Source organism: Acomys russatus, chromosome 14 (genome assembly GCF_903995435.1).
Source record: "Acomys russatus chromosome 14, mAcoRus1.1, whole genome shotgun sequence".
In the NCBI taxonomy this organism is placed as follows: Eukaryota; Metazoa; Chordata; class Mammalia; order Rodentia; family Muridae; genus Acomys; species Acomys russatus.
In genome coordinates, this window is record NC_067150.1 from 37,336,105 (window position 1) to 37,360,619 (window position 24,515).

The 24,515-nt window shown below is 49.5% G+C and overlaps 1 protein-coding gene across 1 annotated transcript in view; it reads left to right on the forward strand.

The window, feature by feature from the left end:
• Dscaml1 (DS cell adhesion molecule like 1) overlaps positions 1-24,515 on the forward strand; it is a 315,683-nt gene that overhangs the window by 285,511 nt on the left and 5,657 nt on the right. Inside the window, exons 18-27 of the mRNA XM_051156333.1 lie at positions 41-187; positions 2,430-2,585; positions 12,331-12,470; positions 17,044-17,197; positions 18,780-18,897; positions 19,188-19,351; positions 19,591-19,689; positions 20,250-20,438; positions 21,063-21,350; positions 22,967-23,120. Coding sequence (XP_051012290.1) covers positions 41-187; positions 2,430-2,585; positions 12,331-12,470; positions 17,044-17,197; positions 18,780-18,897; positions 19,188-19,351; positions 19,591-19,689; positions 20,250-20,438; positions 21,063-21,350; positions 22,967-23,120 — 1,609 coding nt within the window. The remainder of the gene's footprint in view (positions 1-40; positions 188-2,429; positions 2,586-12,330; positions 12,471-17,043; positions 17,198-18,779; positions 18,898-19,187; positions 19,352-19,590; positions 19,690-20,249; positions 20,439-21,062; positions 21,351-22,966; positions 23,121-24,515) is intronic.

Below are 24,515 nucleotides of genomic sequence, written 5' to 3' on the forward strand. Positions count from 1 at the left end.
CCCTAACTGACTGACCGCTGATTCCCATCATCCTCTGCAGTGCCCAGCCAGCCCCCAGAGAATGTCCGAGCCCTGTCCATCACTTCTGATGTGGCTGTCATCTCGTGGTCAGAACCCCCACGGAGTACCCTCAACGGTGTCCTCAAAGGCTACCGGGTCATCTTCTGGTCACTCTATGTTGATGGAGGTGAGTCTTCTGGGATTGATGGCCATGTCTGGGTTGATGGGCTTACAGCTTGGTTGGAGCTGCTCATCTTTCAGTCGCGTGTCTAGGGCAGGCACAGCCCCTTCACATGTATGGAGGCCACAGGGGTGTGATGTGACAGTAAGACAGTAGATGGGGTCAACTCCCACATGTCCTTGTTAGATTAGGACCAGAGTCAGATCCAGGGTCAAGGTCATGCACACGGTCACCTCTCTGGTGAGGGCCAGTAGGTGCCAGCCACATCTAGACAGCAGCACACATAGGAATCATCGGAGTACTGAAGCACATTTGCTATCCTGACAACATGTTGATATTAGGATTTTTATGGCCTTCCTAGCCAGGGAGCAGATGACACACAGAAATGTGCATTAAGGGGCTGCTTTCAGTAGAGTGTGGAGAGGAGAGGGTGGCCAGTGCCTGCAGAAAGCTGTCATCATCTAGGCCTGGAGGGGTGAGAGAGAAGGCAGGCTTATCCAAACCTAGGGAAGCTGCCCCTTGGGCCAAACCTGGATGGAGCCAGGTGGGCAGTAAGGTGTGAGTTCAATGCAAGGAGCTGACCTGGGCCATGTGAGGGGCGGGGCCAAGCTCTTAGTATCGAGGGGCAAGTGAAAGAGTTGCCTTCGGGGTACCTTCTTTGCCTCAGATGCGGGAACCCCAACACATCACTTTCATGCCCCATGGCGTACACAAAGACCTTCCAGGGCCAGGAAGCCCGTGGGATGCAAAGCCAGAGGCTGGGCACCCCCAGATGTGCACACAAAAGCTTTATTCACCTCAGCACAGAGGCTTGGGATGAGTTTGCACCCTAGTCCTGAACATTCTGCCTCCCAGGCCCCCACACCCTTCCTCCTGGAGGACCTGGGAGTGCGGCTCACAGCCACCTGACCAGGATACTGGCATCTCCTTCCCCACCTGGATTCACTAGAAGGACATCCCTGATCCATTTTTCTCCTACCAAAGCTAGAAAGCCTCAGTCTTAGGGCTTGGCCTCCGAAGGTCTCCCAAGTCCTTTTGGTGTGAGATCTCAAGCCATCCAACCCAAAATGTGACCCTGCCAGCTATGGTAGGGCATGCCTTTAATCCCTACCTACACTCCAGAGGCAGAAATACCCAGAGATACATAGTGAGATCCTGGATCAAAAGGCAAACAAACAAACAAATGTGACCCTTACACAGTGTCAGTGTAAGGCTCTGCCCGGAACTTGCTTTCTCTTTTCCAAGGCAACAGGCTTTCTGACTCAGCCCTCGGAGAAGACTTTGGCCTCTCTACTCTCCAAAGACCACTGGGCTGTTAGTCAAGCTGCTCTTCCTAGGTTTTGCTATGTGTCCCAGACAGGTTGGCACTGCTTCCTGTACTTGGGCCTCTGCCACCCCCCATCTCAAAGATTTGAATCTTTAAGCATGGTGGGGCATGGTGTTCTCACCCTCGGGACCACTGTCACCTGGCCAACTGCCTTGAGCCATATGCCTACACTTGGTTGCCAGTGAGGTGCTGAGAGCAGACGTAGAGTCACTCATCTCTTCAAAGCTGTCCACAGCACCTGTGTCTGAGCCAACCTTGCACATAGTTTCAATGGGAGCATATGCGCTTCTGTGGCCTCCCCCATGGGACCCTTTCCATAAGGTATTTTTTAGACAGAGTCTTACTATGTAATCTTGGCTAGTTTAGCCCAGGCTGTCCCCAAAGATCTTCCTGCCTCAGCCTCCTAAGGGCTGAGATTAAAAGCATGCACCACCGTGCCCAGCCTTCCCAAAAACACTTCTTTAGGATCTACGAGAAACTCCTTGGTGGAGCCAGAACAAATGGTTGCCAGTGAGCTGAGGAAGGAGGATGGCAGGAGAGTGCATGCTTCAGGGAGACAGAGAGTATCTTAAAGAGATAGCATCGCTGGGCATGGTGGTGCACGCCTTTAATCCCAGTATTCGGGAGGCAAGCAGATGGCTGTGAGTTCAAGGCCAGCATGGTCTATAAAGTGAGTCTAGGACAGCCAAGGCTACACAGTGAAACCATGTCTTAGGGGGGGAAGCATCAAGCACAAGGTCAGCTGAGGTTCAAGGCCAGTATATAGGGAGAGACATGGCCTAGGGACAGTGGCCGGGTAAACTGCCTTGCAGAAGATCCCATCTAGTCTTCACCCCTGTAGAGTCAAAGTCTGAGACCAGGCTGGCAGGGGCCAGGGAGTGTAACATAGACAGCTTCATGACCAGGGGCCTGTCTCCACAGAGTGGGGCGAAATGCAGAATGTCACCACCCAGAGGGAGCGAGTGGAACTGCGGGGTATGGAGAAGTTCACCAACTACAGCGTCCAGGTGCTAGCCTACACGCAGGCTGGGGATGGTGTGCGCAGCAGCGTGCTCTATATCCAGACCAAGGAAGATGGTGAGTCCGGGGCCAAGCTCCCACTCTGCCCTCAGGAGCACATCCCACATACACCCTACTTGCTTCCAGCCCCTATCCCAGGGGCAAGGAAAGAGCAGGATCCCATTCTTTCTCATGTCCCTTTGAGCCCTGGGGGGTAGGGGGTTGGAGCTTGTTGACATGCTCTGGGATGCAGGAACATCTGCACAACTGTCTCCTCCTTACCACTCTGCTCTCTGAAGCTCCGCGTCACAGCCTGACCACTCTCTTCCCAGCCCCTCCCACAGGGCATCCTTTGGAAACATCTGTTCCCCTGCCAGACACAGCCTACTATCACCTAGGTATGGGGATACCCCTGGCACTTCTGGGGTTAAGGACTTGGTGGTCATCCCACCAAGGCCCCAGTGTGGTCCAGACCTTGAACTCACTGGAGGAAAATGGAGTAGGGCCTCCCTATGGAGCTGTGATCAGGAGGCTCTTCTGTGTTGAGCAACTTAAGGGCCCAATTCAAGAATATAGTGAGTAAATGCAGGCTGAGTCAAGCCTGGAAGGAACAGGTGGGGAGAAGGGTTGGGCTTCCAACTGGGGCCCAGAACTACACCAGTCTGGGAGACCACTGAAGAAGAATGTGGCCTGCTCCATACCTGGCACACAATGTCTTCCCCACCCTGCCCCAGCACTTTGTTGTTGTTATTATACGTGTGTGTGGCATATATGCGCGTGCATATGTGCCATGGCACATATGTGGAGGTCAAAGGACAACTTGGTGAATTGTTCCTGCCTTCTGCCGTTACATGGGCTTCAGTGCTCGAATTCAGATGGCCAGGCTTGCATGGCACATGTTTCCCTGCTCGGACATCTCACTAGCCCTTAGCTGTGTCCTAACTGAATGCCCTGGGCCAGGTGTCCTGTCCTCAGAAAGGCTGTATGTGGGTGAAGAGTGCCTGGGACATGTAAGCGGGAGCCATTGTTGGTTAGCGTTATGGCTTCCTTCCTACTTAGCCTATGTTTCTTCAAGGAACATGGAAGCCAAGGGTCTAGGGTATACCCAGATATTTGGCAGAGCTTCTGGAAGGGTCGGGGTTCTGAATGGTGGGGAGGAATTTCATTCACTCCCAGTGGAGGGGCTAGACCAGCTCCCAGCTGGTTTGATCTGCTCTCCCTTCAGCCCTAGCTCCCTCCTCAAAATGTGTAAGCCGCTCAGCATTTCCCAACCCTCCTGCCACACTTTCCTGTCATTAATCCCGTCATAGCTTCCTGGGACAGCTCTGGGCAGAGCCACCTGTTCTTGGCTAAAGGATAAACTGAACTCACACCCAGCCTGGTCCCACCGTAAAGCCTGGGACCATGTGACATGGGCATTTTTCTGGTTTTTGGAAGTGATTCATTGAGGTTCATAAGCTTCTAACTTCAGCCAAGGCCACAGCCATGAGCACCTTTGTGTGTTTAACCGAAGGGAGCCCAGGGGCCACGGGCATCATGCTGCCCTTCCAGGAGCTCTCAGTTGTCCATCCACAGTCACTTTCAGAGCCTCGCAGGAACACACACAACAGGATCTAGGCCTAGGGTGGGATTATGGAGTGCTGTCCCCCACCTTTAGGAGGCAGCTGCATGGTGCGGAAAGGGTCCTGGCCAATTCCACAGAAGAACTTCCCCGGGCCTGCTGTCAGCTCTCAAGCTTCTGGTGCCCGCCCCCAGTTTCTGTATGACAAAGCAGGAATCGCGGAGCCTCATCAAACTGAAAGAAGCAAGATGACTAGAAAGCCCTCTGTAGGAGAAGCCCCAGGTGATAGCAAATGATATTTGCTTTCTGGCTACCAAGATGCTGACAGTGACACAACAGGTGACACTCAATGTCCCCAAAGAGAAGCCCAAGGCCAGAAAGGTGTAACATCAGATAAGCCTCATCCCAAACAGCAGTTGTGACTTGACACGTGTTGTTGCATGCTGCCACAACGTGACTTATCCTCTTCTAGCCTTCTGGGAGGTAGCTGTATTTTCCATTTTGCAGATGAGAACTCAGAGGCCTGGTCCCAGAGCTGCCTTGTGAGTGCCACTCAGAAAATGGAGGGCAAATCCAGGCCACCCTCCTGCCTGGGTCTGTTAGGACATTGTTGTAATAGAAAGCCTAACCAAAGGAGACAAAAGAAGTACACACAGTTAACATCACATGGACCAGGGACCCTCACAGAGTGAGGTACTCCAAGTTGGTTTGCTCAGTGGCCCCCTCCACCGTTTCAGAATGACAGTTATCCCCACTCTGCGCACCCCAAGATTTCAAGATGGCCACAGCCCCATGCTTCTCACCAGGCGAGGCAGAGGACGTCATTCAAGTCACCATGCCTCTCTTGGCATGAAGGAAACTTTCCACAGAAGCCTGCTTATCAGATTTATTCTCCTTTCCCATTGGCTAGAATGGAGCTACATCATTCTCACTAAGCCGGGTGTCAAAGGGAATTATCACAGTCAAACGTCTTCTCAAAGCTTAACACACCCTCCAGTGTAGGTGGCGGAGCCAACTACTTCTAAGTGTGGACAAGCATGGGAACCTGAGCAAAAGGCAGGCTCCATTTGTAGGAAGCAGGGAGGAGTGTCAATCAACTCTGCCCGCTGTATCGCGGCCACCCTAGCTCCATCAGCCAGGCCCTGTCATGTGCAGGGGGACGTTGTTCCAGTTTGTAATCATTTGTCAGGGAAAGCAGACAGCTCCTTGTTCCAAGCACAGCCCCTCTGTGGGACCTTGGCCAAATATCTTTTTTTTTTTTAAGATTTATTTATTTATTATTATGTATACAGTACTCTGCCTGCATGTACACCTGCAGGCCAGAAGAGGGCATCATGTCACATTACAGATGGTTGTGAGCCACCATGTGGTTGCTGGGAATTGAACTCAGGACCTCTGGAGCAGTAGTCAGTACCCTTAACCTCTGAGCCATCTCTCCAGCCCCCCTCGGCCAAATATCTTAATCTGAAGGCCTTAAGAATATACCTGCCTACCACCCCCCTAAGGAAAAGAAATTGAAACCCTTTAGAAGCAACCAAAAAGAAGTAGAAAAATAAATAAATAAGGGGCTGAGAAGATAGCGCACTCTGAAAACTGCTTGCTATACAACATAAAGACTCAGGTTTGATCCCCACAACCCACATAGAAAGCCAGGTGTGGTAACATACTCTTGTTATCCCAGTGCTAACTAGGTAAAGGCAGACAGATCCCTGGGGCTTATTACCAGCTAAATCAGCCTAATTGGCAAGCTCTGGGTCCCAGGAAGAGCGATCCATCTCAAAATCCAAGATAAAGGCTTCCTAAAGAACACCACCACCCATGCTGGCCCTCAGACCGCCACATTCATGCACACATGCACTAACACACACATGAAAACACACACACACACACACACACACACACACACACACACACACACACACACAAAGAAAAAAGAAATAAAGGGCCAGAGTGATAGGAGCACTTGCACTACCCACAATGCAGCTCAAAACTATCTGCCACTACAGTTCCAGGGGATCCCGTAATCTCTTCTGACCTCTGCAGGCACTGCACATACATGGTGTACGTACATACACACAGGTAGAATACTCATATGCATAAAGCAGAACGTACACAAATAAAGTTATGTAGCTGGGCATGGTGGCACACGCCTGTAATCCCAGCACTCTGGGAGGCAGAAGCAGGCAGATCTCTGTGAGTTTGAGGCCAGTCTGGTCTACAAAGTGAGTCCAGGACAGCCAAAGCTACACAGAGAAACCCTGTCTCAAAAACAAATGGACAAACAAAGCTAAAGTTATGTATACAAAGAAAAAAAAGATAAAATTGCAAACATGGAAGTTGTATTCACTTACCTGCAGAGCTCAGTCTGTCTTGGTTGGTCTCAGTTTTTTAACTACAGTGCCTCTTGTCCACTCCTCGCTTTCCCCATGGAAACCAAAGGCAAGCCAGGCTGCATGCTAGACCGCTTTAAAGGCCTTTAGCTGAGGAAGGAGCAGGACTAGCGCCATTCTGGGAGGATAACCCTTGGTGTGTACAGGGAGGTAAGGACTAGCGCCAGAAGCCTATGTGAATCACCCCCCCCGGGGGAGGGGAGCATAGAAGATGGAGGGGAGACAGCGAGGTAAGAGGAGCCATGGGCCGGGAGACTCGTGTCTACCTTCCCTGCTGAAGGCAGCTAGAAGCCAAGTGACTTTTAAAAATTGCCTTCCTAAAGGTTATCACACTATTGACAAGAGAATGAACTGCTAGTCCAGGACCCCAGGGGAGACGAGGACCCCAGAAGGGAGCCGGATGTGAAGCAGCAGTTTCCCTAAAGGACATTTTCTGAATCTTTTTTTAAAATTTATTCACTTTACGTCCTAATTGTAGCCCCCTCCCTCATCTCCTCTGAGTCCCATCCTCCCTCTCTCCCTCCCATTCCCCTCCCCTAGTCCTCAGAGATGGGGATTCCTCCTCCCCTACCAACTGACCTCAGCCATCGAGTCTCATCAGGACTGCCTGAATCCTCTTCCTCTGTGGCCTGAGATACCCCACCAGGAGGAAGTGATCAAAGAGCAGGCTACAGAGTCCATGGCAAGGACAGCCCCTGCTCCCCTTAACAGGGGACCCATATGGAGACTGAGCTGCCTCCAACCAGCAGGAGATAAAAACAGAAGCTGGTCTCACAGCCAAACTTTGGGCAGAATGCAGGAAATCCTATGGAAGAGTCAGGGGATAGAAGGACCCAGAAGGGACAGGAGCTCCACAAGAAAACCAACAGAGCCAACAAATCTGGGCCCAGGGAGGTCTGCAGAGACTGATGCACCAAACAAGGACCTTGTATGGAGAGGACTTAGCCCCGCTGCCCCGCCCCCTCACCCCATCCCCCCACCCCACCGCCCCCCCACCCCGCCGCTCCACCCCCCACCCCACCGCCACTTTCTGGATCTTGAGGCAATGACTGAGATACTGAACAGCACTAAAAGAACACAAATTAGAGGCCATGGCTAAGGGGTTTAAATCTGCCTAGTGAGTCCCACTCTCCTTAAATCAAAACCTCAAAATACAAACATCCCTTTGAGCCAAGCACACACATTTCTCTTAGGCCTATAATTTGAACTAAAGCGACCCCATGTTACTAGTGTCTGGGTTGTATCTGCTCTTTGGGGAGATAGACATCAGCTGAGTTCTCACATCACTGCTATAGTTTGGCAAGTATTATGGTCTAGTATGCAAGAAAAATTAATGAGACAGAATTAGCAAGCAAAGAAAAACCATCAAGAAAAACATACAAAGGAAATGTAATTTCCACACTTGGAATGACCAAACATGGACTTTATGATAATTATGCTTGACAAGGCTGAAAATTACACTGAAACTATCAAATGGGGAAAACAATTAAAATAATACCAAGATTAAGAACTCAGTCAATGAGTTTAAAAGTACATGAGACGCGGCCAAAGAGACAAATTTAGAATTGGAGGACAAGGCAAAAGAAAATAACTAGATGAGGAACCGACAGGCAAACGACTAGAACAACGGTTCTCAACATGTGGGTCGTGACCCCCAGAGACGGTCAGAAAACACAAGCACTCACATCGCAGTTCATAACATTAGCAAAATCACAGCTATGAAGTAGCAGCAAAAATAATTTTATAGTCGTGAGCCACTACAACGTGAGGAGCTATATTAAAGGGTGGCAGCATTAGGAAGGCTGAGATGCACAGAACTATAAAGTGAAACGGACGAGAAAATGCTTAGACAAACTAGCTCTAATTAATTATCTTTAAGCTTTAGTATATGCATGCATGTCAATTAGGAATCGTGTTAAAATCCAGATTCTGGTTCAATAGGCCTCGGGTAGAACCTGAGGTTCTCATATGTCGAAGATGTTCCCAACCGATGTCCCTGCTGATTGTGGGCTAGTGTGAGTATCAAGGATATAGCGATGTGGATGACATCCCAGAACAAAAGGAGAAAGAGAAGCGAGCGGGAAATAACATTCTGAAAATGTCTTAAAGATGATAAGCACTGTCAGGGCACAAAGTCAAGATATTCTAACTCTATAGATGACAACACAAAGAAATGCACATCTAAGGACAGAATAACAAGGCAAGAGAAGGGATTGAGGGAGGAAGAATGAATGAATGAATGAATCTTAAAAGCAATCAGAAGGAAGAAATTTTGAGAAAAAAAAAAAACAATGATAAAATTGTCAAGCAATTTGTCAAAAATGGTATGGAAGCAGAAAACAACTTTTTTTTTAAAAAGTACTGATTATATGTAAGGAAATCATTATGGCCTGTGATGTTTCACATACGCTATGGCTCAAGATTAAAATGAAATGAAGACATGTCCATTCTGAGGACTGGAGACAGGGTTTGGTAGTTTGGAGTACTCTTGCACTTGCAGAGGATCTGGGTTTGGATCTCAGTATCCACAACATGGCTAAGAGCCATATGTAACTCCAGTTCCAGAGGGTCCTATGCCCTCTTCTGACTGCTATGGCCCCCAGGCCTGAACATGGTACATGTATACGCGTGTAGGCAAAATGCTCATATACATAATACTAAGGAAAGAAATCTAAAATTAAATAAATAAATTTTTAAAGGACATCATCCCAACAATGACTGAAAGGGTTTATCACCAACATACCTGCCCTGGAGAAATTTTCAGAGGTATTATTGTTTTAGCTAGAAGGAAAATGATCCCCGATGGAAGCTCAGTGATGCAGCTAGGAAAACAAAGCAATTAAGTGGTGAACATATGGGTCAATCTAAATTAATACTGACTGTATAAAATGATCATAATTATGATGTATATACAGAACTAAAACACTCACCAATGATACACAAATTGGGAGAGAGCACGTGAAACCTCTGCTGTCCTTGCATTGTCTGAGAAGAAAAGTGCCAACTGATATTGAACTTTAATAAATTGAAGACTCATTTAGTGGTCAGGTGTGATGCTTCTTGCCTATAAAACCAGTGCTTGGGAGGCTGAAAGAGAAGAAACCCAACTTTGAAGCCAGTATGGGTTATGGAATCCTTATCTCAAAAAAACAAAATTTCTTCACGCTGTAATCTATTTGAATAACCCCTGAAAGTAATGCAATGCTATGTAACTATCAAGCTAGTAGGAAATGCAAGTTTCTTTTTAATTTATTTCACTTTATATAGGTGTGTATATAGGTGAACTGTGTGTGTTTCTGGTGCCCACGGATCAAAAAAGGGCACTGGATCACCTGGGACTGGTGTTATGGATGGCTGTGAGACACCATGCGATGCTAGGAATTGAGCCTTGCTCCTCTATAAGAGCAACAAGAGCTCTAAACCACTGAACCAGCTTTCCAACCCAAGAAGTGTAGTTTCCAAAATACTTAATTCAAAAGAAGTCACAAAACCAAAGAAAAAGGAAAACAGAAAAAGTAAGACAAGTAGGTAGCATTTATAAGAGGGTGAGTGTAAACCCAACGGGACAAGTTATTGCATTAAAGATAATTGAGTAAGTTCTCCAATTAGAAGATAAAAACTGGAGCTGGGCATGGTGGCACATGCCTTTAATCCCAGCACTCAGGAGGCAGAGGCAGGTGGATTGCTGTGAGTTTGAGGCCAGCCTGATCTACAGAGTGAGTCCAGGACAGGCAAGGCTACACAGAGAAACCCTGTCTCAGAAAACAAAAGAAGGAGGAGGAGGAGGGAGGAGGAAGAGAAAGAATAAGGAGGAGGAGGGGGAGAAGGAGAAGAAGAAGGAGAAGAAGAAGAAGAAGAAGAAGAAGAAGAAGAAGAAGAAGAAGAAGAAGAAGAAGAAGAAGAAGATGACTCTCAAGCTAGCCAGTAGCAAAACCTAACTACATACTGTAGAGAAGACATCTAAAGCATTAGAATGTGTAAAGGGGATGGAAAGATGGCTTACTGGATAAAATGCTTACCAAGCAAGACTGGAAACGTAAGTTTGAATCCCCAGAGCCTATGTAAACTAGTTCATCCATAATCCCAGAGCTCCTGTGGTAAGATAAGATACAAACACAGGAGAAGCCCCAGAAATTTGTGGGCCTCCTATCCTGACATATGAAATAGTGGAAAAACAAAACAAAACAAAAAGAGAAAATCCCTGTTTTGAACAAGGTGAAAAGTGAGGATGGGCACATGCACTGTGCCATATGTGCATATACACACACACACATGATAGATAGATAGATAGATAGATAGATAGATAGATAGATAGATAGATAGATAGATAGAGAGATAGATAGAGAGATAGATAGAGAGATAGATAGAGAGATAGAAAATGAAAAGTATAGAATGCCACCTGGCTGAAGCTAGAAAAGCAATATCAGACCTAGGATATGGAGGAAGAAGGGCACCTGGTTACAAGATTCCATCTGCTAGGCAGAGAAACAGCTCTGAATTTGTATGGTCTCACGTAACTCCAAAACACATTCAAACAAGCCTAACATCATGGCGCACACTGGGTCCTAGCACCTGGCAGGCAGAGGCAAGAGGATCATAAATTCAAGGCCAACTAGTGAGATCCGATCTCAAAAACTCAGATAGATAAGTAAGTAATTAAAAGATGGTGATGATAGATAAATAGATACATAGATACATAGACAGACAGACGATTAGAATGGTGAATTTAACACACATCTCCAGCAATAGAGAGATGATTCCAAAACACAATCTCCCTCGCCCCAGAGTCACCCATACAATCTTGTCCCCTACAGCTGCAGCAATTCCTGATAGAAGATGCTGCAGCCCAGAAGGCAGGTGAGGCTCAGCCCCTGGGCTCCACCACTGGGTGGCTCCTGCTTCTGAAGAGCATCACTTTAGCTGGTCCCAAATCTTTGACCACTTCCTAGGGAGAAGGCACTGTGGCTCCCAAGCTGAGAGCTGGCAGACAGAAGGCAAAAACAGAGGCTTCTTACCATCTATTGAGAATCTTCTATGCAGAACTGCTGTCCTGGGTGCTTTGCTTTAGTTCACATTAATTCTCACTCCAGCCCTTTAGTGGGATTCTCATCTCTACATGGATGGAGTCAGCGAGGCTGAATGGTGTACAATCACTATCCCCAAAGGGACATAAAAATGGGAGGGGGGACAGAGAACAATAGGGTGGAGAGAGGGGTGGGAAGTGTGGCTGAGACAGAAAGCTACCGTTCTCCCAGGCAGGACCCTAGGCCTCCAGTCACTCTGGGCAGACTCAAAGAAAAGGCAGGGCCACCCTGAGTCAATATGAGCCTCTGGAGTGGGTGGGTTTCTGAGTTCACGTGCCAGGTATACTCTCCTGAAAACAGAAAGCATCTTGCCAGAACACAAGGCAATACCCTGGGGCCACAGCAAAAATCAGTGTGTGGTCCCAGCCTAGAGGAACTCACAGGCATAAAAGAGCAAAGTGGCCAGTGTCGGTGTCAGTGGGAGTGGGGTGGAGTCCTCCGCACAGGCCTGTCTTCAGTAAGGGCACTGGGGCGCAAGGATTACGGTCAGAGGCAGCATGCGTTCTTACTGTCTTCTATTCCTCTCTGATCTACACGTCTGCCCTGGCCAAAAACTTGTGAAGCTGGCCCCTTTGCCAGCCTGCATCTCAGAGCCTGTCACATCCCCTCATGGTTGCCCTGCCCTCCTGCCTTGTAAGCCATGCTGGGCCTTCCTTCTCTAGCCCAAAGCTCTGGGGGGGGGGGGTCCCCTCTAAGGAGCTCTTCAAGACTCACTCACTGCCCACCTCCACACTATTCCCCAAGTGTGAACTCTCATCTCTAGACTGACCAGATCTCTTTTTACTCAGTCCCAGGTCCACCTGCTGGCATCAAAGCCGTCCCTTCATCAGCTAGCAGTGTGGTCGTGTCCTGGCTGCCCCCAACCAAACCCAATGGAGTGATCCGCAAGTACACCATCTTCTGTTCCAGCCCTGGGTCCGGCCAGCCGGTAAGCGGTGAGGGGGACAGACAGGGGAGCAGATCACATCAGTCAGTTTTCGGGTTAAACTCTGGGGCTTTTCTGTGTCTGCTTTTCTGTGAATCAGTTTAGAATGGGTGCCGGACAAGATGGCTCGCTGGCTAAGGGCCCCTACTGTTAAACTCAAGGACCTGAGTCTAAGCCCAGGGATCCACACACTAGAAAATAACCTGCATCTGCAAGTTGCTTTCTGACACTACACACACGCACAGTGCTGTCCACTGACATCCTAGGTGGAGGCTTGGGGTGTGGTCTCCTCTTGAAGCTCATCCCATGGTGCTGCTGGGGAGGCACTTTTTGCTCAGTGGGTATCTGGGAAAGACGTTGCTGGGACACGGGGCCTGCAGATGCTGCTTGAGAACGCTGTGCTTCTGCTGGTGTTACACCAGGTGTGCATGCATGCTTGCACGCATACACACATACATGTGCACCCTCCGGAGCTGAGTTTAGTTGTTCCACATTAGCATAGGCCCTCGGAATTGACCAATCAATGTTTTCAATGTGTTCTCTGTCCCCTCTCTCTCCCTTCACCACCACCTCCACTCAGTTCCCACAACACCAACCGTTCACCATCTTTTTCATGCCATGCCTATGCCTTTTCCCTTGTTGAGTCCTACTGGGGCTTATTTCTCCATCACCCAGAGGCCTTATGGACAGTAACTATTGGCACAGCTGAGTTCTGCATTGATCTAAAGGCCCCAAAGACCACAAGAGCAGTGTCTTTTCATCTCTGGATCCCCAGCTGTGGATTCATATCAAACATATCAGAGTCACTGATACGTGTTTGATGATTGACTATCTAACAGCCTGGCCACCACTATAAAAGCCCTAGACTTGGGGTGTGTTCCCTCCCATAGCTGATGGGAGAAGGTAGCCACGTTCTAGCCTGGCCTTCATAGTCATTTCCTCTTCTGATAATGAAGTCTGTCAAAGGGACCAGTCTGTGGCAGCCTCCTGATTAACTTAGACTTCAGGAGTGTCCAGTGAACGGTTGGGAACCTGTCCCAGACATCAGCAGTTTCTGGTCCTCATCCCTTCTCCTGCTGCTGAGGACACTGGGACTGCGTCAGTAAGCTTTACATTACTGCAACAAATCCCTGAGGTAGTCAACTTGTAAAGAGGAGAGGTATGTCTTGGATCACTGCTTTGGAGGTTTCGGTCGTGGGCAGTTGACCCCATGGCCTACATGTTGGTGGTGAGACGGCACATCACGGCAGGGAGTAAGATGTGGTAAGAAGCTGCTCCTGACTGGGAGGTAGAGGAGAGACATTCATTCCAGGCTCCATAGCAAGACCTGTCTCAAAGACAAGAGAGGCCTGAAGGACGTGCTCTCAATGGCTTAACTCCCTCCAAGTGGGTCCAACCTTTTAAAAGTTCCACAGGCTTCCAATAGCACCATAGGCTGGGCAGCAAGCCTTTCGCCACATGGGCTGTTCAAGATCCCAAAGGCAGCAGAGGAGCTGTTCCTGCCTCTCTGTGTTCTGAGCATATAAGAACCTCCTCTTTCAGGGGAGACTCCGTGAGAGTGTTTCACACAAGATTCATATAGAGTGATGAGAACTTCAGCTCAACTGCATGGAGAGACTGGGGAGTGAGGAGAGGGAGCCGTGCTGAGCTCAGTGAGGTCTGCGGGGGAAAGATCACTCTGCATAATACAGTCCACACTCCAAGAGACTGAATGACCACTCACATAAGAGGAATTCTGGTCAGGACGCTAGAGATGAGGGCATACTCACATGCAAAAGACATGTGAAACCATGGTGGATGTGCAGGCTTAGAAGCAGGTGGCCATGAGACTGTGTGTGCTCATACACACTGGGGTGTGCATTAGAGCATGTGCACACAGATGCGTGGCTCCCGGTGAGTGACTGGGGGCAGTCAAAGCTGCATCAGACAGGGTGAAACTCTACCAAATACTTCCATGCAGTGGCTGTGTTTCTCTTTTTTACAAAAATAATAGCCAGGCCCAACGAGATGGCTCAGTGGGTAAAGGTGGTTGCTACCAAGTCTGACAAGCTGAGTTCAATCCCCAGAAACCACATGGCGGAGAGAACCAACTTCTACATGTGCATGCATGCATTCACATACTAAATGGATAAGTAAGTAAAATAAAGTAGTAACTAATAGGGCTGGAGAGATGGTACACTGCTACACTGGGTAAAGGGCCTTGCCATGAGAGCCTAACAAGCTGAACCCGCAGCAGAAGGAGAGAACAATTTCCTGAAAGCTGTTCTCTGACCTATATGTGCACGCGTGCATACACACACACACACACAAACACACACACACACACACACACACACACATGCACAGGATACATACATAAATAAGTACTGTAAGAAACTCTATAAAATGCAGAAAAAGGCACAAAGGGAAACTTAAGTTACTATGCTCTCCTCCTAAACATGAGTACTGATGGTCTTTCAATAAATAGCCCTCCAGAGTTTTTTGGGGGAGTGGGGGAGACAGGGTCTCATGAAGCCAAAGCTGACCTCAGATTTCCTCTGACCTCTGACCTCCTTTCCTCCATCTTCCGGGTGCACAAACCTCTTGTTGGTCACATGAAAACATGAGTTTGGTCCCCAGCACCCACCTAAAAAGCCAGCCACCATGGCTTGTGCCTGCAGTCCCAGCACTGAGAAGGTGAAGACAGGAAGACCCCTGGGATCCAGGCCAAGCCAGCTGAGGGGGAAGCACAGGTCCCAGTGAGAAGCACTGTATCAAAAAATAAATAAAACAAAACACAAACAAACAAAAACGTGAGTAGCTTCTGGAGGAAAAACTGCCCATGTGTTGCCCTCTGACCTCCACACCTACTCACATACTCCTACATGAACACATGCACATACATACAGGTATACAGACATGCACACACACATACTCAAACATGCACAAAAAACACGAAAGATCTTCCAGGGAAAGACATCCTTTCCTGCTGGGTTAAACACAAAATGTATTCTCAAGTACACACTAATACACAAGCTTCTACACTCCACATCTATTCACACATACATGCATATGCACACACAAGCACACATGCACACACACACACCTCTACACCCACAGAAACTGAGCTCAAGGAACTGCACTCTGATTTTCAAATAATTGTGCACTCCTTGCCTCAGGGTGACTCACAGTCACAGCCCAGAAGAGGCAAGGTTGCATGATTCCTAATCTGCAAAAAGAACTAAACCTCTCGGGGCGGAGGGGGTGGGAGGCAGAGGGAGGGGCCTGAGCCACATGGGTTACACGCCTGGTAAGGACAGCAAGCATCGTAGGGCCGTGCGCTGGCACGAATCGCACCAGTTCCCAGATGCCCTACCTTAAAAGGGCTCAGAGTGGCTCTGCACCAGTCCCCAGCAGGAATTATGGTCAAGGTTAGACACAGCATCATGTCCCCACCCCACCCCAGGAAGGCAGGAGGGATGCTGCCAAGAGATCTGGGCACATTATAAAGGTGCATGAAATTTCTCCCAGCATTTCCCTGCAGACAACCTGAGGCCAAAAAAAAAAAAAAAAGGACATTTCTTTTTTCTGTTACAAGTCCTTGAGTCCTTCAGCTCTCCCATTGGCCATGGAGAATGTCCCTCGGTGACATCCATCTCTCGGCACATGTGTGCATCCACACAGCCATGTGCAGGAGAGCCTATGTGCAAGATCTCGCGACTGCAGAGATAACTAATTACTAGCTCCCTCTGGCCTCGGGGCCCCCATCTGTTCCAGAAACTGTTCCCCCTTCTTGGACTTGCGCCCTGATCTCAGAGGGGCCCCAGTGTTACCCTCTCCCCCATTCCCTGCAGCTGGCCAAAAAATAAAATAAAATGAAAGTCAGCCCCATCCGGCCGATGCCAGGGAAGAGGCTGACAGGAGGTCTACAAACTAGCGCTTATCAAAAGCGCCTTCTCAAATTCATTTCAATATCTGAGCCTCTGGTTTCCAAGGCAACATAATCTTTTCATCAAAGCAACTGGTAAAACCACTGGGATCTGATATTGTTTTGTTGGCAACTTGTCAAAACTGTCATTTGGCTTTAAAAATGTCATAGATTTATGTAACCTACAAATATATATGGTGATCTATACCACTAATAATCGCTAATAAAGTGCTGCCCAGTAAAACTCTCCCTGTTGCCTCTCAACCCCTTCCTGGGAAAGGAAGAGTGTAATTAGGTGGCAGGGCTGGGAGGTGGCTAAGCAGGGGACAGGCTGGAGGGCTGACGACAGCCCTAACAAGGCAAAGGCAATCAGTTGGCTTCTCCACAGAACCTCATTCAAAATACCTATACCTGTTGGCCTATAGCTGTAGCCACTAGAGCCTGTAAAACTCAGAGGGTTACAGAGGTTGGCCTACAAATACTGCAGGACTGGCACCATTGACTCCCAGGGGTAAGCCCAGCACAGCACTGTCCACTGATGTTCTCAGGCCAGGAAAGAACACACTGGACAGAGTCCTGGCTCTGGCCCAAGGCACGGAGGACAATGGCAGGCTGGGGACCGAGGCAAGGCTTCTGTTTCATGTTGTGGCTTTGTCTACCGCCCGGCAGGCTCCCAGTGAGTACGAGACAAGTCCTGAACAGCTCTTCTACAGGATCGCCCATCTGAACCGGGGACAGCAGTATCTTCTATGGGTGGCCGCAGTCACCTCTGCAGGCAGGGGGAACAGCAGTGAGAAGGTCACCATCGAGCCTGCTGGCAAGGGTGAGAGGCCTGGGCCCGGCATCTGATAGAAACTTCCAGAAGCTCATTTGCAGAATTCCTGCTCTTCCCAAATAAGGGCTGTGTCCCTTTCCCTGCTACCTGTGACTGTGGCTGTGAGGAGTTGGCCACTCTTCTCCCTTCTGCGTCCACCAAAACATAGGTCTCTGCTGCCCCCTGACTCTGGAAAAGTCACACAACAGGCTACAGTCAGGCCCACTCTCACAGAGGCACCTTGGCTATGCTTTAAACTTTCCTCTGACTTGAGAGGGTCCCATCCACCCCCACCACCCCCATCCACAGCAGAGTTTTGGTCTTAGTACTTAGCTCTTGAAGGAGGGGCATCTCGGGGTACGGGGCAATACTGTTAGCTTCCATGGGGCCTTTGGGACTCCAGAGAGAGCCTGGTGCTGTGACCAGCAACAGCAGGCAGAAGGTTTTCTCTGCTAATGTTCTTTTATCCACCAGCAGGCTCGGGAACAGAGCAAGACCTTCTCAGGCCAGGATTTGCCCATCTCTAATCTGGACATGATGGATGATCTATAGAGAGTCCCAATCTTTTAAGAGAATGAGAGCTTTGAGGGCCCAATCCAAAACCCAGTATCAGCTACACACTGCAACCATGGGCTATTCTGTCTTGGCCAGGGACAAGCAACAGCGAGCTTCAAGTCTTCCAGTGTCTCTGGCCTCCTCCTCCTTGGTTAGGCCCCCCCTCCCCAGCCAACCCCAAGCTCACCTGACTCTTCAGGCCAGGGTGCCAGGCCTGCCTTGTCCTAGCCCCACTCCCTGGAATGAATGAGTGAAGCCTCCCTGTTGGCCACAGGTACAGAGCCACCAAGCATCCAACTGGAGGGTCTGTGCTAAGCCAGGGGCTCACACTTGCAGGCGTCAGACGCTGAGTCTGCATGGCCAGGCCATCCAAGACCGTTGTGATGTGCTGTGCTGGCCCTTGTAGCGCTGAGTCAGCGCTCCTTGCACACAGTTGTCTCTGCATCCTCACCTCCTCAGGATGCCACCACCCCTTTCTCCAGATATCAATCACCTCTTTGGGAAGCAAAGTTGCCTAGAGGCCGCCATCTTCCCAGGACAAGGTCCTAGGACTTGAGCGCTCATCAGAAGTCTGGCTCCTGCCTCTATGGGCATCAAATGCAAGGCTGCATTCCTACACAAACACAACTATCCCATGCGGTGGAACAGTTGAAGTACTGCACCTATGCGTACTACTTGCATACATGTATACATTACACACATGTATACAAACCCTTCCCTACTCAACTTGCTCTTCTTGTGCGCCTTGCCCCTGCTGGAACACCATCACTACCTAGATGGCCCAGAATCCTGGGAGATCTCACCATCCACTGTCTCCTTCAAAATCAGCAGACCTCGGGTCCCATCAGTTCCTGTCTTGAGTTCCTGCACACTGGCACCCATCTTGTCATAAGACCACCTCCACCAAAGCAGCCAGTTTATGCAAAAGTCTCCCCTGGCTTGCATTTGTTAATGTGGGGAACCCTATGAAAGGGGCTAGGGGACTGTGAAGGGTAAAAAAAAAAACAGGATGGCCTCCATGTTCTCCTCCCTATAGCGCCAGCAAAGATCATCTCATTTGGAGGCACTGTCACAACACCCTGGATGAAAGATGTCCGGCTGCCTTGCAATTCGGTGGGAGATCCAGCCCCAGCTGTGAAGTGGACCAAGGACAGGTACGTGGCAGGTCCTGAGGTGGTCCTACAGGACATGTATTAATGCTCATAGCAGTTTACACACCACTGGCCCCGCCCCCACACACACTCAGCCAGTAATCTTCTTCCTGGGTGGGTGAAGGGACAGAGACTCACTGGAAATTCCACGGAAGTATTGACCAAAACCCCAAGAACCCACGATCCCCTGCAAGACTCCTCCTGCTTCTCTTCTGTTTGCCCCTCACGTGAGGGGGAGGGCCCCAGGACTAGGGGATGTGTGCCATAACCCATGCCGCCTCCTCACCTGGCAGTGAAGACTCGGCAATCCCCGTGTCCTTGGATGGACACCGGCTCATTCACACAAACGGCACACTGCTGCTTCGCGCTGTGAAGGCTGAGGACTCGGGCTATTACACCTGCACGGCTACCAACACTGGTGGCTTTGACACCATCATCGTCAACCTTCTGGTGCAAGGTGAGACTCGGCAAAGCAGATGGTTTGAGTGGCATCAGGGACAGGAATCCCCATCCTGTTAAGGAAACTGAATCACAGAGAAAGCCAACCTTGGGTGTTGGGGAGGCAGACCCTGGCGGACCCGAGGTGGGAAGGGAAGGAGAGGCAGGAGGGATGAGGAGGGATGTGGAAGAGCCAGCGCCTTCATGTTGGGACCCTCCGTACCTTTTCCACTGAGAGCTGGTGGCTTTGTCTCACAGTTCCCCCGGACCAGCCCCGCCTCACTGTCTCCAAAACCTCTGCATCTTCCATCACCCTGACCTGGATTCCAGGGGACAATGGGGGCAGCTCTATCCGAGGTAAGGAGGAGATGGCAGCATTCACCTATTTCTAACACTTGGTCCCATAATCTCTGAGGAAGATCTAGGGGTGACTCAGACCATGAGGTACTCAAGCGCATGGAAAGTGCTCCCATCCCCTTCATTTGTGAATGGAGCACATCTAAAGTGCTTTCCTCTCTGAGCCTTGACTCCCCAGCCTTTCAAAGCAGACAAACATGACATCAGTGCCTCTCAAACAAAAGTATGTGTGACTCAGCGGAGATCTTGTAAGAATGTGGCTCAGTTTGAGGTAGGGCTAAAAATGTACTTCCTAAAAGCTCTTTCCAAATGGAGACCCTGTTGGTCAGGGCCTCCCTGCCCCTCCTAGAACAGTTAATGTCTTAGGTCTCCTAGATCTCTAAACCTAAAGCTAGAGCTGTGGAGAGACCCAGACTCACGCAGCATTAGAACGGAAAGCCTCTAGCTTTGCATCTCATTTGCATATATGCCCATCCCTATGACTTCTGCTGGAGTCAAGACTGGGTTTCTGCTGCCCTGCCTTTCACTGCTTTGCCCACTGGAGCCAACCCCTCCTGCAGGCTTCGTGCTGCAGTACTCGGTGGATAACAGCGAGGAGTGGAAGGATGTGTTCATCAGCTCCAGCGAGCGCTCCTTCAAGCTAGACAGCCTCAAGTGTGGCACATGGTACAAGGTGAAGCTGGCAGCCAAGAACAGTGTGGGCTCTGGGCGCATCAGCGAGATCATCGAAGCCAAGACCCATGGGCGGGGTGAGGCCAGCTCGGGGGGGCTTGGTGATGAAGAACAGGGCCCAAGGAGGGAGGTGGGTGGAGTGGAGAGCCCACAGCAGGGGCCAGACGATGGAGCCAAGTGCATAGGGGGCTCAAGGGAGGAGACCCAGCTTCGTTCCTAGTTCCTATCGCTAGAGCATCTCGGTATATTCTCACCACCAGGCAAAACTGATCTGGACTGGGGGTCGGGGGGTGTCCATAGCTGGTATGCCTGACCACCTGGGTTCAGTCCCCAGCACCACATAAACTGTAGTCCTAGCACTTAGAGGTGGCAGAAAGGGAATTGGAAAATTCAAGGTCACCTTTGGCTGAATAGGGAGTTAGAGGCTAGCCTGGGCTACCTAAGACCTTGTCAAAATTTAATCAGTTATCTAAAAGATAACTATTTCCCTACCAGGAGTTGGTCAGAAAGTTGGCACTCTTCCTTCCCTCCATCTCTCACCCCTCAGTGCTGGGACCCCCACTTGTAGGGCCTTACCTCCTCTTGCTTCTGCAATCCTGGGGTGCCCCCACTGCAGTCCCAGCTGCCCCAAGAAAAGCTTTCCCAGATGAAAGAATCCCTTCCGTCTAGGGCACCCTAATGTCTCTCTTTCCCCTTCCCAGAACCTTCCTTCAGCAAAGACCAACACCTCTTCACCCATATCAACTCCACACATGCTCGGCTGAACCTGCAGGGCTGGAACAATGGCGGATGCCCCATCACGGCCATTGTTCTAGAATATCGGCCCAAGGGGACCTGGGCTTGGCAGGGTGTCCGGGCCAACAGCTCCACAGAGGTGTTTCTGACAGAACTGCGAGAGGCCACGTGGTATGAGCTCCGCATGCGGGCTTGCAACAGCGCTGGCTGTGGCAACGAGACCGCCCAGTTTGCCACCCTGGACTACGATGGCAGTGAGTTGGAAAGGATGGGATGGGACAGCCCCCAGGTATCTAAAGAGAAGGACAAATGAAAGCAGACAGGAATAAACCCAGGGTAGAGGGCTAAGGAGCAAGACAGAGGGCCATCTGATTGTTAGCAGGTGGGTTAAGTAGGCAGATCGACTGGGGGGAGGGGACCCGTCCTGACAGGCAAATCAAAGTCTTTGAACAAGATGCAGTTCCCGCTGTCCATTGCTTCTGGAAGATGGAACTGAGGTCCCGCCCCCTCAGGACTCTGCTAACAGAGTGTATTACTCAGGATGGACAGCAGTAATAAATATTAAGAGCTTGGTGGCTCCACCCACTGAAGAGTCTTCTCTTGTTCTGAGAGAGCTGATTGGCTACCACCTTTTAGCTACACCATCTTGAACATGGCCCCTCTCCCAAAGAAAAAAGGCACATCAGTTCTTAACTGACTTAAAGGGGCAAGTTTTCATAACTTTTTCGTGTATACATGCATGTGTGTATGTTAGGGACCACACCCAGGGCTTTGCTCTAGCTAAAAAAAAAAAAAAAAAAAAAAAAAAAAAAGGTCACATGGTTTTTTTACCCTCTGTTGTGCCAACTAATAATGTGACCCTAATCTAACTGCAAGGAAGTCTGGGAAATGTACCAAGAACATGGTGAGCACTTAAATGGTATCTGCCTCATGGGATGCTTCAGAGAGAGGAGGGGTGGGGAGGGAGGGAGGGATGGACAGAGAGAGAGAGAGAGAAAAGAAGAAGAAGAAGAAGAAAAAGAAGAAGAAGGAGGAGGAGGAGGAGGAGGAGAAGAAAGGGAGAGAAAGAGAGAAGAAAGGAGGGAGGGAGGGAGAGTGCAAGAGAGGAAGAAGGAGGGAGAGTCAGAGAAAGAGAGAGAGAAGAGAGAGAAAGAGGCATTGTAGAAAAAGAAAGCTGAGCTCCTAGGGACCGATTGTCAGAAGCTAAATTAAGTCCACCTATATAGGAAACAGAATGAAAACAGTCTCAGGAGATAGGCCCCAGCAGTAAAGTCTTCAAATGGGAGATGACTCTTAAACACAGCTTGGGAAACAGGCAAGAGGTTTGGCAGAGGTTCATATGGGTGGACTCTATCCTTGCCTTCATGCAGGCACCCAGAGACTGAAAATGCTGCATGTGATGCCGGTAACAGGGACAGAGTGAGGGGAGACAAAGGAGTTTATTCTCCATCAGGAAAGAGACTGCAGGGATCCACCCTCTCCTGACTGATCTCCTTGCCTTGTTCCTCCCTTGCCCAGCTAGATATGGGAATGTAATCTCATCAATCCCTACTCCTGGGTTAAACATAAGACCTGGCCAGGCAGGAAAATAACCCTGAGAGAGATCGGGAAGTCCTAAAACAGAGTCAGAAAGTCATTAAGATAGCGATAGGAAAAAAAAAAAAAAGATAGCCATAGAGCTATGCAACTGCTCGCAGCTGTCCTGAGGGGGACTAGAATTAGGGAAGCAGAGGGGAGGGTTTACAGCTCTGGATTGGGGGGGGGGGTGGGGTTGGAGACCAAGAACAACAGAAGTCAGCAGCAGGCTTCCCCACCCGTGGGACTGTGCGAGCTCACGGCATTCCCGGGTTCTCTTCTCTGCCCCACTCAGGCACCATCCCACCCATCAAGTCTGCTCAAGGTGAAGGCGACGACGTGAAGAAGCTGTTCACCATTGGCTGCCCTGTCATCCTGGCCACCCTGGGGGTGGCGCTGCTCTTTGTCGTACGCAAGAAGAGGAAGGAGAAACGGTTGAAGCGGCTCCGAGGGTAAGGAGCTGCTCACCCCCCCCCCCAGCTTTCAGGAAGAGAGGGCGCTGACTTCCAGCAATAATGGCCACCCTTCAGTGGAGCACAGAACCACCTGGGCAAGGGACAGAGTCTCTGTCCCCTGGAAGCAAGACCTGCCACTCAACCCTTAAGTCTCCTCCGTTGTACATAGTTTCTCCTCTGTGTTCCCAGGAGTTTGTGCCTGCACCAAGCAGGGCTGACAGTTACACAGGCCCACACTGGTTAAGCCATATCGGTTATTGACATATGCAAGTTCCATATTGGTAGGCAGATACATCTCTCTAGGAACCTGTTCAGTTCCTGGCCAGGAAGTTTCCATGAATGCCATCCCCTTTCAACATGTAACACCATAGTCTGGCATGGATGGCTCTCATGTTCCTCGGCTGTCCCAGGACCTGGCTCAGTATCAGGTACTTCATGTTTGCTCAATCCCTTGACAAATATTTGAGTCTGATGCAGAATTGATACTGTTGAAGGGTAGAGACGTAGAGTTGAAGGGGCAAGCCACACATACTTAGAGCATTCACTATGTACTATGAGAAGCCGGGGAACAATAGTAGCACAGAAGAGGCGATTGTTAACCTCCCCATGGGGAGACGAAGGAAGAATGGATCCTTCAGTGAACAGCTGGGTGAATGGGTGCTTAGACAGCTGGTTGTTGACTGAACACTTAAATGGATGGTTGAATATCTGGTTAATAGAAAGATGTATAAATACAAGAATGGGTAGATAAATGGCTTGTTGAAGGTTTGGGTACATAAATGGTTAAGTGAGTAGGTGGGTGGGAGGATGAGTATTTTGATGGACAACAGGTAACAATTTGATGCATGATATAGCCATCCAAATAGATGGTTAAAAAAAAAAAAAAAAAAAAAACAGCTAGGGCTAGAGAGATGGCTCAGTGGTTAAAGAGCACTGTCTGCTCTTCCAGAGGTCCTGAATTCAATTCCCAGCAACCATGTGATGGCTCCCAATCACCTACAGTGAAATCTGGTGCCCTCTTCCCGCATGCACGTGTACACAGATAGAGCACTCATATACATAAAATAAATAAATAAGCCAGGCATGATGGCCCACGCCTTTAATCCCAGCACTCGGGAGGCAGAGGCAGACAGATCACTGTGAGTTCAAGGCCAGCCTGGTCTACAAAGTGAGTCCAGGACAGCCAAGGCTACACAGAGAAACCCTGTCCTGAAAAAAAAACAAATAAATAAATCTTTTTTTAAAATAATAACTGTATGGTGAGATGATGATATGAATGAGCGGGTGATTACGCCATGGTATGGATAGCTGGGTATGTATAAATAGAAAAACGGTTGGATATTGAGTGCACCGGTGCATAGATGAGTCAACAGTTGGAGTTTTGTTTGG